Source organism: Podarcis gaigeae (assembly GCF_964106915.1).
Source record: "Podarcis gaigeae genome assembly, chromosome: 3".
Lineage (NCBI taxonomy): Eukaryota > Metazoa > Chordata > Lepidosauria > Squamata > Lacertidae > Podarcis > Podarcis gaigeae.
Window position 1 is genome coordinate 54,131,969 of NC_139680.1, and position 17,764 is coordinate 54,149,732.

Here is a 17,764-nt window from a genome sequence, read left to right on the forward strand (position 1 = left end):
AGACAAGTCCCCCTTATTTCCTCTTGTTGTAGATCAAACAGCAAAACTAGACTTTGAATGACAGCTTTGACATGTATAAAATGTGTAAGATATAAGTGGTGGCAGGAATAGTACCTGAAGTATTTCTAATACCTTCAACAATATTTCTACAACCAGATGGCATCTTTCTATGAGATTGATTTGGTCCACAAGTTAACAGTTCAAGGTCCCTACTCTAGACAAGTACATGATTAGTTAGAAGACCTGAATCCTCAGCAACCAGGCAGGCTTTCTGTTACATCCTTCTCAGCTCAACCTCATATTTCTCATTTTCAACCCTCTTTCCCTAAAAGCAGCAATTCAACAATGTCCACGTATTAAAAATGATATTGCTGTAGTCTGACACATCTCAATTGTGCTTTGCAACATACTGCATCATTGCCTTCTGTGTAGTGCAGTCTAGCATTTGACATTACAACAAAGTTCACGTGAATCTCTTCACCAAAACTAAACTGACGCAGAAGGGAATAGAAAGATCCTAGAGAGTCATAAACGACAGATCAAGTTAATTATTCATACCTCTGCACTGCTGTTACCAATTCTTTTTCTTTCTTCTTTTGACAAACTAGCTGCAATTCTTGTTCTTTACACTGTGTTTTGGACTCTTCTAGAGCCTTTTCGAGCTCAGCCAAAGTAGCTTTCAGCTGCTTGTTCTTTTCTTCAAGAACTTGAAGCTAGAGAGAAGCCAAAATATTTTTTATATAGAAGCAAATATAAATATTTTTATATAGAAGCATGTTTACTGTAGATCAAATAACCAACAAAGTGGTGGTGGTGTTAATTTATTCATACAATGCTTTACAATACTGGAACAGTAATACAGTACTGGAGCAATTAATAGAACAGAATATAACTGAACTTCCTGATGTGTATAACAAGACACTGAATTGTCAGGTGCTTTGTTACCATATGTTGCTCTTCAGTGGCAAGTATTATAATAGGCAGTTGTTTGTATGTGGATGGATATTCCAATGACGTATGATTCGAAGTACAGTAGATGCTTGGACACCTTTATCAGAGTATTTTTCATTCAGACCCACTGAAGATTGGAGGATTTAATTTTTTTAAATCATGCATAAGCCTTGATATAAACAAGACTTAAATACTACATAATCTGAATCCAGCTTTACAATATTTTATTGGCAACTCAAAAGTGCTGTTTGTCCATATCAGGTTGCTTAGGTATTTCCTCCTACCTTTCATTTGACTGTATTTTTTTGTTATTTTAAAATGATCCGTGTACTATGATACATTGAGTTATATTTGCAGTTCTTTTGATGTGTCTGACTTTTTTATTGCGTCTCAGTGCTAAATGATCATGAACTATTTCTTTTCCTATTTCTTGTCATATAGTATTCTTTAACATGCTTCAAGAATCATATTGTTTGCAAATTGGAGATTTCACAAAGGGTAGGGTGGGGGAGAGACTGAGGCAAAGCAATGTTTCCAGGACCTCTGAAGGTCATGGATCAATCACACTTTACCATTCTCAGGAGGTTTGCTTCGAGAAGCAGAAACAAACAAAAAGGGAGTCAAAGCTTCAACATGATGTTAGAAATGGAACAGTTTAAAATTTATTAGAAAATGGAACATTGTCAATGTGTTTCGGAATATAACTTTATTCAGGAGCAAAACCATTTAGAAATTGTATTCCACATATTGTAGTCATTTGTTCAAAACAGGTTTCATCAAAATAGGAGGGAATAGATCAAAATGCAGCAGGCACACTGAACTTTCAATAAATGGTTCCACTTTAAGCATGTTTCTGAAGCTTCATCTCCCTTTTTTTGTTTCCAGGGTGTTCCTTTTTTGGGCTCTCGTTTTATAAAACATCTGCAATCATGGATCAAACCAACAGTCTCCTTGAATTTATTAATTACATTGCATTTTGATTTTTTTTAATTATGCATAACAAAGGCTCTCACTTCTGCTGACTTTTCTTAGATATGTGTCTGATGATGATGATTATAAAAAAATCTTAATGTAAACATTGCAGCAATGTATTACTATGCCAGTCAAGAACAAAAGAAACCAGATACTGTTTTTCATAATTATTTGTTCTCTTCTTTAACAGAAAAGGAACAGAATATAGATGAAGAGCAACAAATTTAACCTTCCAAGTTCTGGCAACTGCAAATTTCTTATTAAATCATTGAGCACAATTCACTACAACATTATGAGATCTTTGTAGGAGCTTTGGGGCAGCACTCCATCACTTCTGCAGGGCTTATGCAGAGATGTTACAGGCGGTCATGACCTTTTAATGTTTACCCAAGGACATTGTGAGCAAGTATTATGTTCTGCAATTCATAATATGCATTTAGCAAAAGCTCTAGGTGAAACACAGATTACCTGTTTACTTTGACTTTCAACATCATCCAGTGTTGGCAGGTCAGCCAGGTACTTTTCAAGAGTTTCAATTCTTCTCTGTTTCTCTTTGTTTTGCTCTGATTCTTTTTGGCATTTCTTTTTCAGGCTGCTTATGTACCTGTCTCTAGTTTTGAGCTAAAAAGAGAGTAATATTGCATCTCATTCTTTGAGGTCGGAATCAAATATGCACAAGATAATTTGAAAGATTTCTTTGATACTTAAAACTCAGCAGATTCTGAAAGTTATTTTCTCAGCAGGGAGTAGAACTGTTTTTATTTAAAAGATAAATGGATTGTTATAGGTCATTTATCTTTTTAAAAGCTAAGAGCTCTTGCTGACTATTTCCATAGCTAAACATTTCTTTACTGTTTAAAAGTAGTTAGATGTGTTTATCTAAAGATGCTTTTCCTTTATTTAAATCAGCAGTTCGGAAACCACAAAACATATATATAAAACACAAGTGATTGGTTTGCTTTTTTCTTTCTTCCAAAATAGAGCAATTAAAAATTTTGCTTCTGTGATTGTATGGATTTGAGCTTTAGACCCGTGGGCAGTTTCATACATAATCCCTACCAGTGTCTTATACATACAGCAGTCAACCACATTTTTTTGTGCCCACCCCCCATATGTGAAAATGTGAGCAAGAGCCTCTGTGAGAAAATGTCTACAGGATAAGGAAGCCCTGCTCATGTTAATCATTTGCTACTGCAAAAGCCTTGTAGACTTTTGGTTACTAGTCACTATGAGAGTTTGAAACTTGCTTACATATTCTGTAGTTTGTATCATATTATATAAGCAAGGCAGCATGTGAAATATCCATGCTAGGCATGGCCTTTGAATGCATACCGAAATACCAGTACCGTTCCAGGAGTGAGGTTCAGCCAGGAATAGAAGTAAGAGGATAAATAAGGAGGAACTAAGGAATTATAATGGTCACTAATGAGGCTCACAAACTTCTCCAAAATATGTCCTATGGGCCTATTTCTTGGATGTATGACTGCCATAGATATAAGAAAAGTTTCAAATCTATACTCCTAATCCAAACAGCACATGATCCAAAACTAACATCCATCAGAAAATTTCATAATAGCTGGTTTTTTAATGTTTTTGTTTTCTTAAGTTGTTTTTTTGGGGGGAGGGATTGTGCCTTACATAACTCCTTTTCTTCCACAGCTTGGAAGAACAACATTAGCAATTATTTGCTTCATTTTCATAATGTGCAGAACTGATCTAGTCTTGGTTCCAAAGGCTGTTGCATTAGCTGCCATTTTGACTTTTTTAGTTGTAGTGTGGTCATGAAAGAGGCTCCAATAGATGAGGTGAAATGCACTACAATTGGCACTGCTCTAAAATCTCTCAAATTGTACTTTTCCTCAGTCTCTATGATTTCTGTGCTCTAACGATTAAAAAACTAAGAGCAATTGTAACACTGGAGGGATTATGGTGCAAGTAAATTAAATACACACATTCACCCTGTCCCATCCTTCAAGATAATGCAGTGCAGCTCCAGTAAAAAAAAAATTCCCCTCCAGAGGAATATAGAAAAAAAGATGCTATGGATCATTCTGAAGCCTTAAGTACAGCCAACTTGTCTGAGAAATATATGTTCTTGTCTCAGCAATAAAACCATTTGGGAAAATGCAAGACCCACCTTTTCTTCCATCTTCTTTTTATCTTCATTGGATTTGTTTGCCATTTGTTTGAGAAACTCACTGAGTTGTAGCTCCTTACTCTGCACTGCTGCAAGCTTTCGTTCCAGCTCGTCCCTTTCACAGTGGGCCACAGATCTCTCTGCAAATTGACCCTGCATCGCTGTGCTCTCATACTGAGGCTGCTTTGAAGAAGGAAAGGAGGGAAGGGGAACAGATGAGAAGATGCTGTTCTAAACCTTTCACCTGGATCAGAGTGGCCAACTCAACAAGAGTACAACATATTGAATGCTATATTGTTTTAAGTAATGCACATACAGAAGTGGACAACAAAGAACCTATTGTTTGTAATATTGAGCTATAGCACACATCTAGTTGATATCCCAGCATATTATTTGTATTTTGTGGTATTTTATGTTTTGTTGTGCTTGCATATTTTGTATAGTGCACTGATATTTTATGTAGGGGACGGGGTCTATAAGTAGTTTTATAAATAAAAAAATATGCATCTGAGCATGAAACAAAAACGAAAATGAGTTATGCAATTCATCATGTACAACGAACCATGTCAGGTCAGCTCCCTCCCACCTTTAGTCCTCCCCTCCAAACACAGTGAAAGAAGTTTCACAAAACTTAACCTTATGGGGTGGAATTGTCATAGTCGCTTTCTCAAACCATATATCAAGAATAAAACCTCTAACCTACATTCTGAAATAGTATAGCTACTTGGATTCTTTCATGATGCAACACAAATAATTATTTCATTAATATGTATCTCTTCACTTTTGTATCTGAGGTGTTTTAAATCCCAAGCTTATAAAATGTAATGAGATACTAGTTTTGAAATGCAAGGGGGTAGTAACAACACATGCACTGAATTGATTTAAAATTATAATATATAAGACTGCTCCAATACGGCTATGTGTTTAACCATAATTTGATTTGTCTGGAAGGCAAAACTTTTTTTGCACTTCTCCAAATGTAATACAAGTTACTATGAGATGAGTCTGGGCTTGCCTTTCATAATAACAGGTGTGTGCAGACCATCCTCATGATATAATAATAATAATAATAATAATAATAATAATAATAATAATAAATAATTCATACCTGGAAACTACTCATGTAAGGGTCTTCACAATTCACAATATGCCCAAGCCTTGCTTGCTGAGCTCGGAGTTCATTCTCCCTTATTTTCTGATATAAAAGGTTAATTTGCTGGTTCTGCCTGTAATTCATAAAAGAACAGAAACAAAGAACACATGAAACTTGAATCATGCTTCTCAGTATTTCCATTTTCACCCTCTTGTTGATTCATCTCAAAGTTGTTCCACAACTTTGTATTAACTATGGAAGTGAAACTGCCATGACCAGATCAACATTCTGGTATGGTACATTAGCTCTAGTGTGGATATAGAAGATTCCTGCCTGTGGGGACCTCCTGATTCCCTTCAGTGCATTTGGCAGCTCTTTGTGAACTGAAGCAGATCACTTGCTGCTCCTCCTAAGGTTAATGGAGGCCTGGTATGCCTTCACGGTGCTATCAGAACTCTAAATTGAAGACTTGGGACTATATGTCACTTTTGTTAAAATATGATGGGCTGTATACAATCGGTGTCCATATGCCAACAGAAAGCTGTTTGATTCCGTGAAGGCTTCAACCATCCCCTGTAATATGCAATGGCTCAATATACCTGACTATTCCATTTTGTTATAGGTGAATTCAATGCAATATTTGCATAACCAACTGTTACCTGCACATATTAACATAACTATACTAAAAGTTGCTTGCAAAAAATAGAACAAAAATGTTTCATTTATTTCTTATGCAATTATATTTCACAGTATTAATTCTCACAGTAAATCTAACATGAGCTTTAAAAAGTTGTCAAAGTATTCAGAAAGGATGCCAAAATGAACTGCAAAAACATTCCCTACCATACATATAATCCTATAAATCTCTGGAGTTATCTGACAATAAAAGGCCTTGTGCCACGTACATTTCATTGCTGATAATGTTGTATGGTTGCTTTAATCCTTTGTTACTCCAACAGCTGTTGCTATTAATTCACTGTATAACCACAAAATGATAGGGCTTTGCTTTTAAAAAAAGATAGCATGGTGATCTCACAAGCCTAGTCAGAGTGCAGCAATGGAAACTATATACTCGGCTGTCTGCCAGTCTGCAGGTAATTCTAACATTTTCCAGATAGTAAGACCTCAAGTCTCTGCTATGTAGTGATCTGAGTCTACATACAAGAGTGGAATCCTTATTCTGTAACATTCAAAACAATAATTTTTCTCCAACATTTGCAGTATTTCCCCTCTCTTTTTGTCTTACATTCTTCTAATTATCAGCTTCTATTCTTCCATCCTAATGGTACCTCCAGTTTTCCACGTCTTCATTTGATCATTCTCCCATTTAACCCTCTATACCCCTTATAGAGTAGAAACTACTTCTTACACAAACCATATTTTTTGAATTATATGCTATATTGAACTCATATGTTCCATAGATGGGAAGTCTTCTCGAAATAGTTGGTAACAACAGCATGGGTACAATTGTGAACTTTTGAAATGCTTGGTTGGGTATCGCTGGTCTGAATGTTTACTGGGTCATTTGATTCTCTTTCCTTTCTTCAGACATGTGTGTAAGGTGGCAACAACCAATCTCTGTAACTATTAAACTAAAAACAGTTAGCTTTTGTGCCCCATAATATAGTCTCATCACCAAAAGTTATACTTGACTCCTGCCAATAGTATCCACTCTCTTGAGTAATATTTGTATCTGACAAAGCCTCTCCTCCTCCAGGAGGGGAGGGATTGTGAGTGGGAACTGCTTCCCGCGTTATGAAGGGGGCGTGCCGGCCCCTGCCCTGCTCCATCACTGGCGTGCCATGCCTCCTAGAAGAACACCCAATCGGGTGGCAGCTTGGGAGCGTGGTTTAGCCGCTCAAATGTCGCCGCCCCAGCTCTCCCTACCATTTAACTGCTGAGCTGTGGCCTTTTCTAGCCCATTAACCTAGTATGCTGTGTCCATGTGTCTTTATTATTCCCAAGCAGGTAACGGGGTCCTCGAATCACAAAGCTGCAGACTTCATGAAACCAATGAGCCTTAAGACCATGTATTTCAGTGGATCTGTTCTGAGTATGACTTAGATGCAGTCCTTTGCATCCAAATGCAAAGGATTATACTTTTAAGTCAAGAAACATTTTTATAGTGTAAATAACAAGCCAAACTGAGAGGAAGAATTGCCCTTTTAGAAAATTAGTAGTGATAGATAAATATATAGTTCTGTATTGAATCCATGTTTAATATTGTACTCTATATTGAATTTTTAAAATTGTAAGATGTTTCAACTTTTCTGAACTTTTACTGAACGAGTGAGCTGACAATATGTATTGTCATTGTGGTGTGTATTCTGTCCTCTTGAAAAACTATCTTTATTTTTCTTATCTGTATGAAAATTGACACTGAAATATTAAACATTTAAAAATATTTAAATAGTAAAACCATTTGTCACATTGCCATATCTTTTTACCTATTCCTGTTTTAGTAACCCACAGCATGGGATTTACTTTAACTTTTACATATTCTTTGTAAACCACTTATCAGTTTTATGTAAAATTAAGTGGTATATAAATTCTGCTAAATAAATAAAACATAGTACAATAAGCTTCAAAGGGACTCAGATTTTGTGAGACAAAGCAGTCACTCAGAAAAGATCCCCATTTTTTAATTTGCTTTAGATATGCTTTAGATAACACTGTTCAAACGTTAGTGTAAGAACTAACATTCCCTCCGTATTCATAAACCCAAAAACTAAACAATTAAACATATGTTCAGTTCCTGTTTAGCTTCATTACCATTTTTAGACTTTCCAGTTTAGTTTCAGCTCAGACACAAACATTTTTTTAAAAAATGGTTCAGTAAAAGTTCAACTGTATTGAATCTAATTTTGAGTCAGTTCAGAAACATTTTATATAGACTTATTAATGTAGAACTTTTACAACTGCAGTGTAACTCCTGAAAAATAAATGCATGATAAAAGAAAGCATGTTTATACATGCAGTTTGCATGCACTAATGGCACATCTTCAAGAACTCAGCCGGCCATATTTGACAGCTGTATGATCAGAATTAAGTTTAGTCCCCACATAGTCTTTCTACATCAACTAGCACAGCAGGAATAGAAAACATAATTTTAGTTCATTTCAGGTATTTCAAGTAGAATGTCAAAAGTGCCATATTTTTCGTCCCATAGGGCGCACTGGGGGGGGGGGGAATAAAGGAAATTTCCCCCCCCAAAAAAACCAGGTCAAGGGAATCCAAACCAGGTCGGGGAACAGCGGGATGGCGGCGCTGCGCTTCCCTGCTGTCCCCCGAGCTTGTGGGCTGCAGGCTGCTCCCCGCAAGCCTTGCGAGCCCGCGGGACCTCCCGCCGGGCTCCCAAGGCTTGCGGATAGCTTCCTGAAGCCTGGAGAGCGAGAGGGGTCGCTGCGCAGCGACCCCTCTCGCTCTCCAAGCTTCAGCGAAAGCCTGCATTCGCCCCATAGGACGCACACACATTTCCCCTTCATTTTTGGAGGGGGAAAAGTGCGTCCTATAGGGCGAAAAATACAATATTTCTTCACATAGCGTATAACAATCCTAAATATGGTGATGGCCATGACTTTACATGGCTTTTAAGGATACAGTTGGGACACCACAACAAAATGTTGCAATGCATACCTGCTTTGCATGTGCTACTTGAGCCTGAGACGGCTGAAAAAAACAAATATAAGCAATGTGTGTTTTATTTCATTTGCATCTGTGTGTGTGTGTGCGCGCGCGCGTATGTGTATAGATAGATACAGTGGTGCCCCGCAAGACGAACGCCTCGCAAGACGAAAAACCCGCTAGACGAAAGGGTTTTCCGTTTTTGGAGGCGCTTCGCTAAACAAATTTCTCTATGGGGTTGCTTCGCAAGACGAAAAAATCTTGCGAGTTCCTGCGTTTTTCTCTCGCTTTTTTCTGCCCTTTCCCTAAGCGCTAAGCCGCTTATCAGCTGTTCCGCTGATAAGCCGCTTCTCAGCTGATCGCTAAAAGCCGCTAGACCGCTAATAGTGCTAATCCGCTAAGCTGTCAATGGGCTTGCTTTGCAAGACGAAAAAACCGCTAGATGAAGGGAATCACGGAACGGATTAATTTCGTCTTGCGAGGCACCAGATAGATAGATGATAGATAGATAGATGATAGATAGATAGATAGATGATAGATAGATAGATAGATAGATAGATAGATAGATAGATAGATATAGAAGATACCTGCTTCTGAACAATTTTGCTGCCATCTGACCTGCAATTTAAATCAGACTTACTTCTGGGTAGGCATGTACAGAATTAAGTTATACCCAGCACAAGGTTCTAACCCTTGTAATGAAACAGTATTTTGTTCACGAGACCCCAAACCCCAAAAGTATCCATTTCAATGGTCAGGGAATTAGTTATTAGTCAACCACAGTTCTAATAGTGGCACTAAGCCAAGGATTCAGCAGCTGTTTCAGAATTTCAAACATCATTATGCCCTGTGGAATGAGATCTCTTCCCTCAAATCCTAAGCTTTGTATTTACCTTCCCTTAAAAGCCCTTTGAGTGTCCCTAAGCTGTTTAGAAAAGAACGTAGCAATTGTTGATGAGTGTGCTATTATTTTCAGAGAGTTATGTCATACGTTTAGCATTTGGCATTTATTCACACTACCATTCTAGGCAATCCTTGCCAAACCGACACTGCCAGCCAGCATGAGCGTTGGAAATGCATAGCATGCAATGGCCAATCAAGGTCAGAACAATCCCAAGTGTTACAAGACAATAGTTGTAATGTGTATATGCTTTCAATAGAGTGAAGCAGCAAATATACTACTTAAAACCATACAAGAATCCATTGCTCCCTCTAGTGTTAAAAAGTCATGTGGTATTCAATTTTTTTTAACTAATCAAAAGAAGTCACGTACAGCAAAATGAAACAAAACAAGAAATAACCCTTCTCTAGCTTAGACAGAAGGGAGTAAAATGCTTGCACATTTGTTAAATTCTGTTTTGCTTGCTTTCTTTTTTTCTTTCTTTTTTTCTTTCTTTTTTTCTTTCTTTCTTTCTTTCTTTCTTTCTTTCTTTCTTTCTTTCTTTCTTTCTTGATGCATTATAAAAACTGTAACTAGACTACCCCTAAAATAAAATGTAGTATTAATGTGAGCTCCATATTCTTAAAGGAGCTCACTCATCCATCATAGAGTCATGAACCTATCTCTCTTTCACTGAACCAAAACACATGACCAGACCGGAGTGTTAAGAATTTTATTTTATGTTACTGACAGCATTCTCAAACCTACCTATTTTGGCAGTTTCTGGGGTAATCATATTCCTTTACTATGTGACTAACTCTTTTTAGTTTCCATATTCTCAGCATGCCAATCCAGCAGTATTAACCTGTGCTTCTTCTCTTTTTTTGCATTTTTGTTGAGGCAAGTGAGAAGGGGCTGGGGACCCCTATGCAAGCTCATAGCACTTCTGATCACACTTATTGTAGCTTGTCACATTACAATGAGTGCTATACAGGGCCACCCCCCCCCCTTCCAAGTGACCATAGGCGGTTACAAAGGAAAAGGGACCCATTCCACTATAACATCTAAGTATAATTTGCAACTTGTTTGGCAACAGTATCAAACATTTCTTACACAAATTAAGTTAAAAGTCCACAAGGAGGTTAGTGAGCCTTTGGTAAACAATGCTGTGCAATAGGCCTCATCCTATTGACTTTAGCAATAAAAGTACACACAAAAATGGGAACTACCAAATGAAAAAAACTTTGAATTTGTTTCTGTTACCTAGAAAGTGCTCTCGTGACATCTGTGAAAACCTTGATGAGGTTAGGATCCGTTAAAGATGGGACTGCTATCAATTTTGAAAGCACAAATTGCAAGGATACCATATTCATGTCAAATATGCTAGATCAATCCTCCAGATCAGTGGTTTTCAATCAGTGTGCCGTTGCATCCTGGGTACCTTGAATGATGGTTAGGGGTGCAGCAGGCAATACTGGCCTCTGTCCCTCCTTCCTTCCCTCCCTCCTCTCACGTCTCTGCCTCCCCAAGACTTGCACAGCTATTTACTGCAGCAGCCCTGGCTATAAGCTCTCTTTGGGGCAGCTCAGAGATCAGAGACGGCAGCAGTAGCTTCCTGGAGGACTCCCAAGGAGACTGGAGAGGAGGCTGAGCATTTGAAAGAGGCTGAGAGGCTGCCAGCTCTGCAGGCAAGGGGTAACATAACTGGGCTCCTGAGCCCCACAGGGGTGCCGCAGAAATAATGTACCGTAGTTGGTCAAGGGAGCTGTGGACTCAAAAAGGTTGAAAATCTCTGCTCTAGATACATCAACTCTGCTGAGAGCCATAGAGCTGGAGAAGAATATTAAACAGGAAATGCTGTCAATATATCAAGATTTGATTACTTACTAGAAAATTAGAGGCTCTTGTATGGTACTGTATGGTATTCACAGTTACTATATGGGGTTCCATGCACTTGAATGCAATACACACTATGTAACTGATTCATAATGTAAAAGACTTGAGGCTCATTCCTAATTTTGCATCCTGCTCACACAGAAATCTGTAAACTCTAGCATGGGTGCACCTGTTAACTCTGTTCTGTCTGTTAGATTCCCAATTAAGCAATACTCCTGAGACAAATACAATGGTTTCATCAATTCTCCATGACTCAAGAATGCCATGAATCAATTGTGTGTTATGTGCTGAATTTCTTTTACCAAGAGGGAATAGTGTTTCTCTTTCTCAATGCTATTCATTATTTATGAACTTCCATCAATTTTCCTCCCCAAATTCTTCTTTTGTTATAATTAAAAGTCCACAAACATTTCAGCTTTCCCTCATATGGAAGGTACTCAAACCCCTGTCCCTTTCTCTACCATGTCTAACTCTATGATATCTCTTTTGAAGTGTGATACCCAGAAGTTCTATATCTTAATGCTTTGTATATGAAAGATCCCAGAGTCAATCCCTGGTATCTCAGTCAAACAAGACTGGCCGCAGTGCTTGGGAAAAGCAACCTTGGAGAACAGTCAGAGGCAAGACGAACCAACCGTCTGACAATAAAAGGCAGCTTTATAATTTCAGAACTATATCTGGTACCACTGATTAACATGATGATACCTGATGTTTTTTCAATCCTTCTCCTGGCCATTTCTACTGTTCAGCTATTTGTGAAATTTGATGTGAAACCCTTGTACTCATCTTTCATGTTTGTTTGTTTGTTTGTTTGTTTGTTTGTTTGTTTGTTTGTTGGGGGCACATAATCATTTTTGGAAATCAGTCTCTGGGACACTCAACCAATTTACAAGGCAACCTCCAAGCAACTGGAGGTAACATAGAGTTTACTCACCGATCAATCACAATCTCTTTTTGCCTTAGCAATCCTTCTTTGATTTTCATCAGGGATTCCCAATTGTTGAAATCCTGAAAGCCTGCTGCTGGGTAACTCTGATGAGATGATCCACTCAGAACCTGGGAAGAAATGTGCAAAATAATATTGTCAAAGAGCAGAAAAACAACACTTACTCACCCATTTATACATTTAAAAGTGCTTAGTTGAGAGAAATGTATGTTTAGAAAGCGTATTGGAAAGCGGTCCTTCCTTTGGTCTTCCTAGAGGAAACAGAAACCTGGCAAACAGTAGTTTTGCCATTTATAAAGTCTTCATCTGCAACATTTCCTTGCTTTGTTCTTTGATGTAAGTGAAAGCTAACTGAAGTCTCACACTGGCTTCTTTTTGTGTGATTTTTCACTAGTTTATTATCTGAGGGCACAAATAAAGCATCTTGCCTCGTATCAGCTATGCCATTGACAGTCTGTGCTGCTTAGTAGGAGTCAGTGAAAGCATATCTTGTAGTATAATGCCATGCTGAGGCATAGTGTAAATGCATCAACAGGTCTGCTGGAATGCTCTGTGCACCCCTCCTCGTAAGCAGCCGCAACCCAGCTGCCAGGTAAGCACCTCCACTCCACCCCATGGTCAGCTGCTGCATTATAGACACCATTAAAATAATGGCCTCATTCTTCAACTTTACTTTTATGGTGAGAGTGATTTAAAAAGTAAATCTTGATACTTGGTGAGGACATGAAGTTGCTATTTTTAGTTGCTATCTATTTCAAAAGAATATGGTTGTGCAAAAAAGTGGCGTGTAAATTGGAATTACACCACAATCCTTATTCATACAGGTTTAACTATATACAAGTAGCACTTCCTTATCAGTAACTGGGCAAGCCGCCACATGTTAAAAGTCAATTCCAAACCCTTATAAAACACATGTTACTGGGAATTTTTGCTTTCAATCCAATAGGTACATATGCTTGGAAGAAATGCCACCCAGGAACAAAAGGAATGGCTTTAGGTTATTAAGGGATTCAGTGAGTTTTAGATTAGTTTCTGTCCTAGGGTGAATAAAACAATATGGTTTTCTTTTAGCATATAAATAGGTATCTCTTGCTTCTCATAAAATCAACTGATGGACTGTAAGAGTTCAAAAAACCCAAGATAAAATGCTATTACGAATATGTAAACTTAAAGAAGTTTGCGGGGAGGGACAAGAACCCAAGAAGAAAGTGGCTGGATCAGACCAGTTCAGGATCAGACTAGTTCCACATTCTGGGTGGGATTCATCTAAGGAGCCCCAGTGGGGCTTTCCTCTCTCTCCCCTCAATTGGATCCAGCAGGGTTGGGAGAATTCTCAGAACAGCATAGTAAGGGGGAGGAGAGAGGGGATTGTTCCTTCTGGCAAGCTGAAATGCTTGTCCAGACAGAACATTCGTACTAATGCAACACTGAATTTACCACCTGTACTTGTGTTGTTTTCAAAGAAACTTTCGTGTTCAGACGTAATTGTTTTTGCTCCTTGTTCCAAAGCACACACTTGATTTTTCCACTACTTGCATCCAACTCTTCCACCCCTAGTGCTATAAATATACTTCCCTTGATACAGCCCAGAACAACAAAGGCACTCTTGATTCATATAGAACACATGGTGTTGAATACACACAGCAGGTTCCTAAGCAGATTAAATTCTATGTTACTGAAAGACAAGAGTACCTGGTATTCTTAAATATTGATGTTAGAATTCTAAAGGATCCAATCAACTCTTTATTTATTTTTAATTGTGAAGAATTCCTAAAAAGACAACTGTTCAATTCTAAAAGTAAGCTCTTTGAGGATTATAGCTGAACTGCTTTTTGAGTTTAGTATGACAGAAAAAAGCACAATAGAAGGTTTTTAAAAATCTGTAAATATATGAAACTTCAAGTATTACTCTATACACAGGTGAGGCTTTGATATCCATCTGTGTCTTCAGCTTTGGTTTCCACATTTTAACCATGAAAGCGCACCATAGGCAATCCAGAATATAACAAAGATAGTATTTGGAACATACAGTATGCATAGTAAATGGGTGAAGGACAGAGCAATTGCCCTAGGAAAAGAAAAGTTAAAGAGATCATGAGAACCATTTTCAAGTATTGCCTTGCTCTGATAGCAACAAGCTGTTTCCACTGAAACCACTAAAATGGAGATGGAAAGCTGTTTTAGCAGTGGTTTCAATGGAAGCTGCCTGAAGCTATTGAAGAAGTTGCCCTCTCCTGTGGAGGAGGGGAAGCGGTGTGAGTGTGTGTGTGCCTTGCTCCAGCAAAGGAACAACCGGGAGCTCACTTTCCCAATTATCCTTTTGTGGCAACGTTGATACCTGCCCCACACCGGACAACACCTATAACATCAGCTACGGGGCAGGTGAGCATCTTTAGGGGAAATGGCCTGGTGGTCCAAGTCTGGCCTGCAGGCAAGATGTTCCCCACCCTTGATATAAAGGCATTCCAATTATTGAAAGAACAGCTTTAAAAAAAGCAAGCAATGGTCTCATATTGCATCAACACATATTTAGGTTGGCAAACAGTGCAAGGTCCCTAAAAGAATGGTGAATTTAAATGAAGCCTTCCACTGCTGGGGACTGAAATAGGTGACACAAAATTATTTCAGTTTCTGATCCTATTGCCCCTTTAAATTAGAGAGAGATCAATGGAATAGTGCCTACTGGATGCACACACCTTTCTTTTAGGTTCCACAGATTGTGCTTCCGCTCAGTGGTGAAGCCTGTGTGCTATTACCACCACCACCCTGCTTTTCCCTCTAAGGCCACTTCCAGACAGCAGCTCTTCACTGCCAGCATCCTAGTGAGGGCTTTGAAGCAACAGTGCTATGTTTTGTAGTATCATCATTGTGCCATCTACATGGATCTATGAGCCTGCCTTTGACTTTCAGAGGGCACATGAACAGATTATGTTCACATGCCTCTCATTAAAGCACTCCAGCTGATAAAAGAAGCAACCTTCTGGAAAATTGCTAAGTTCCATGCTGCCCATTTTGTGTATTAGATTTTGCACTTGGGAACTGATTTCTCAATACTAAACATATGTGTAGTCAATTAACAAAAAACCTTTTAGTTCAACATGCTGTGTTAAGGGCCTCCCATGTTCATGCAAGTTCCAAAATACAAGGAAATTACAGCTGTTATGACCACACCCTGGAACACTACTGGAATGCTGGAAGCTACCATTCCATGTTGCAAATACCCAACTAGCAGCCAATATCACTCATGCAGAATGAAAGACCAGTCTTTGCCTCTATATAATGATAGAGAATTTGACAAACACAAGTGGCTATTTTAAGAGAAATGCAGAAAGCTAAATTAAACACTAGCAGAGTGTTTCCATCATGGGCTTCTAAATGACACAATTTTAGTGTAAATTTGTCCACTGATTCCACAAACTGATGGAACACTGTAAATAGCTAATAGAGGCACTTGCGCCTTCATTTTTGTTCAGTGTTACATAGTTACCCATTCTGCTTCTACTTTCCAGGTTAAGCAGTTTTCCAAGAAATGCCCCCCGCCCTTCAGAAAAAGAGTCACTGTAATCCTAGCTAAACTACGAGAGGGAAAAAATACTATTTTTATCTCATTTGTGATTTATCTAATTCATCTTCTTTTATGACACCTCCTGGAGCCAGTACACTTCAGTGACAGAAGTGTCTCCAGCGGGGTGACTCATACTACATACCTATGGACCAGCTAAAAAACTTAACACATAATGTTAAAACAAATGGAGGGGGGGACAATTCCTTTAAGCCCTGCACCAAAGTCAGCAACACATTTGCCAGAAAGCCTTCCACTTATATTCTGGCCAATATTATGGACAACACTTCTAGGTGGCACTTCAGATGACGTTCAGAGCAAGTGTGTCTGGAATTTTCCAGAGATAACAGAAGGTCTGTCCTAAGTATAGAAGCACTTGTTTTAATAAGTGTTCATATTATCTTCCCATTACATTCGAATTCTCTAGTGATCTTTACAAACTATCACCTTCTTTGAAATGTGTTTAGCATGTTATACAGCAAAACACCACGATCAAGGGAACTTAACAGTAAACAAGAATGTATACTAATACTAATATTAGTAATGATATAATAATCATCTGGTGTTAGCACTACTGTTAACTCAAAGATCAAGAAATGTCAACTGTTTTGGTTGACTGAAAACAAAAGAAATCTTTGGGTTGCCTGTGGCCTACATACATACAACATACAAATACACTTTAACGACAGCTCTTCTCTCAGTCTTCTATAAGAAGTACTGTGAACGTATATGCCAGTGACATATTAATATGTACTCATGTGTAACGCAATGCCAAAGTGCAATGGAGGGCTTTCCAAGTGTTGCATGCACAAATTTTAAAAAATGTCCTTAATAATGATTCAGACTCCTTCAGATTTAGAAGTTACTTGTTGGTATCTGTCTTAGGAGGCAATGGAAGAGTGCACCTTTCAAGGGTAAAGTCAAACCACTGGAGTTTTACAGCACCAGCTGTGGCATCCTGATCAAATTTGCAGATGACACCAAACTGGGAGGGGTGGCTAACACCCCACCCAGAGGACAGGATCACACTTCAAAACGACCTTGACAGATTAGAGAACTGGGCCAAAACAAACAAGATGAATTTTAACAGGGAGAAATGTAAAGTATTGCACTTGGGCAAAAAAAATGAGAGGCACAAATACAAGATGGGTGACACCTGGCTTGAGAGCAGTACATGTGAAAAGGATCTAGGAGTCTTGGTTGACCACAAACTTGACATGAGCCAACAGTGTCACGCGGCAGCTAAAAAAGCCAATGCAATTCTGGGCTGCATCAATAGGAGCATAGCATCTAGATCAAGGGAAGTAATAGTGCCACTGTATTCTGCTCTGGTCAGACCTCACCTGGAGTACTGTGTCCAGTTCTGGGCACCACAGTTCAAGAAGGACACTGACAAGCTGGAACGTGTCCAGAGGAGGGCAACCAAAATGGTCAAAGGCCTGGAAATGATGCCTTATGAGGAACGGCTGAGGGAGCTGGGCATGTTTAGCCTGGAGAAGAGGAGGTTAAGGGGTGATATGATAGCCATGTTCAAATATATAAAAGGATGTCACATAGAGGAGGAAGAAAGGTTGTTTTCTGCTGCTCCACAGAAGCGGACACGGAGCAATGGATCCAAACTACAAGAAAGAAGATTCCACCTAAACATTAGGAAGAACTTCCTGACAGTAAGAGCTGTTCGACAGTGGAATTTGCTGCCAAGG

The 17,764-nt window shown here is 38.7% G+C and overlaps 1 protein-coding gene across 8 annotated transcripts in view; it reads right to left on the minus strand.

Annotated features, from left to right (window-relative positions):
- Window positions 1-17,764, minus strand: part of CEP85L (centrosomal protein 85L) — a 106,450-nt gene that overhangs the window by 17,855 nt on the left and 70,831 nt on the right. For 4 of the 8 annotated variants that reach the window (XM_083731168.1, XM_083731171.1, XM_083731170.1 and 1 more), the window contains 5 exons: window positions 12,488-12,609; window positions 5,169-5,286; window positions 4,061-4,243; window positions 2,392-2,544; window positions 559-713 (listed from right to left, as the gene is read on the minus strand). In XM_083731168.1, coding sequence (XP_083587294.1) covers window positions 559-713; window positions 2,392-2,544; window positions 4,061-4,243; window positions 5,169-5,286; window positions 12,488-12,609 — 731 coding nt within the window. The remainder of the gene's footprint in view (window positions 1-558; window positions 714-2,391; window positions 2,545-4,060; window positions 4,244-5,168; window positions 5,287-12,487; window positions 12,610-17,764) is intronic. The other 4 variants (XM_083731169.1, XM_083731173.1, XM_083731175.1 and 1 more) reach the window with 1 other exon arrangement.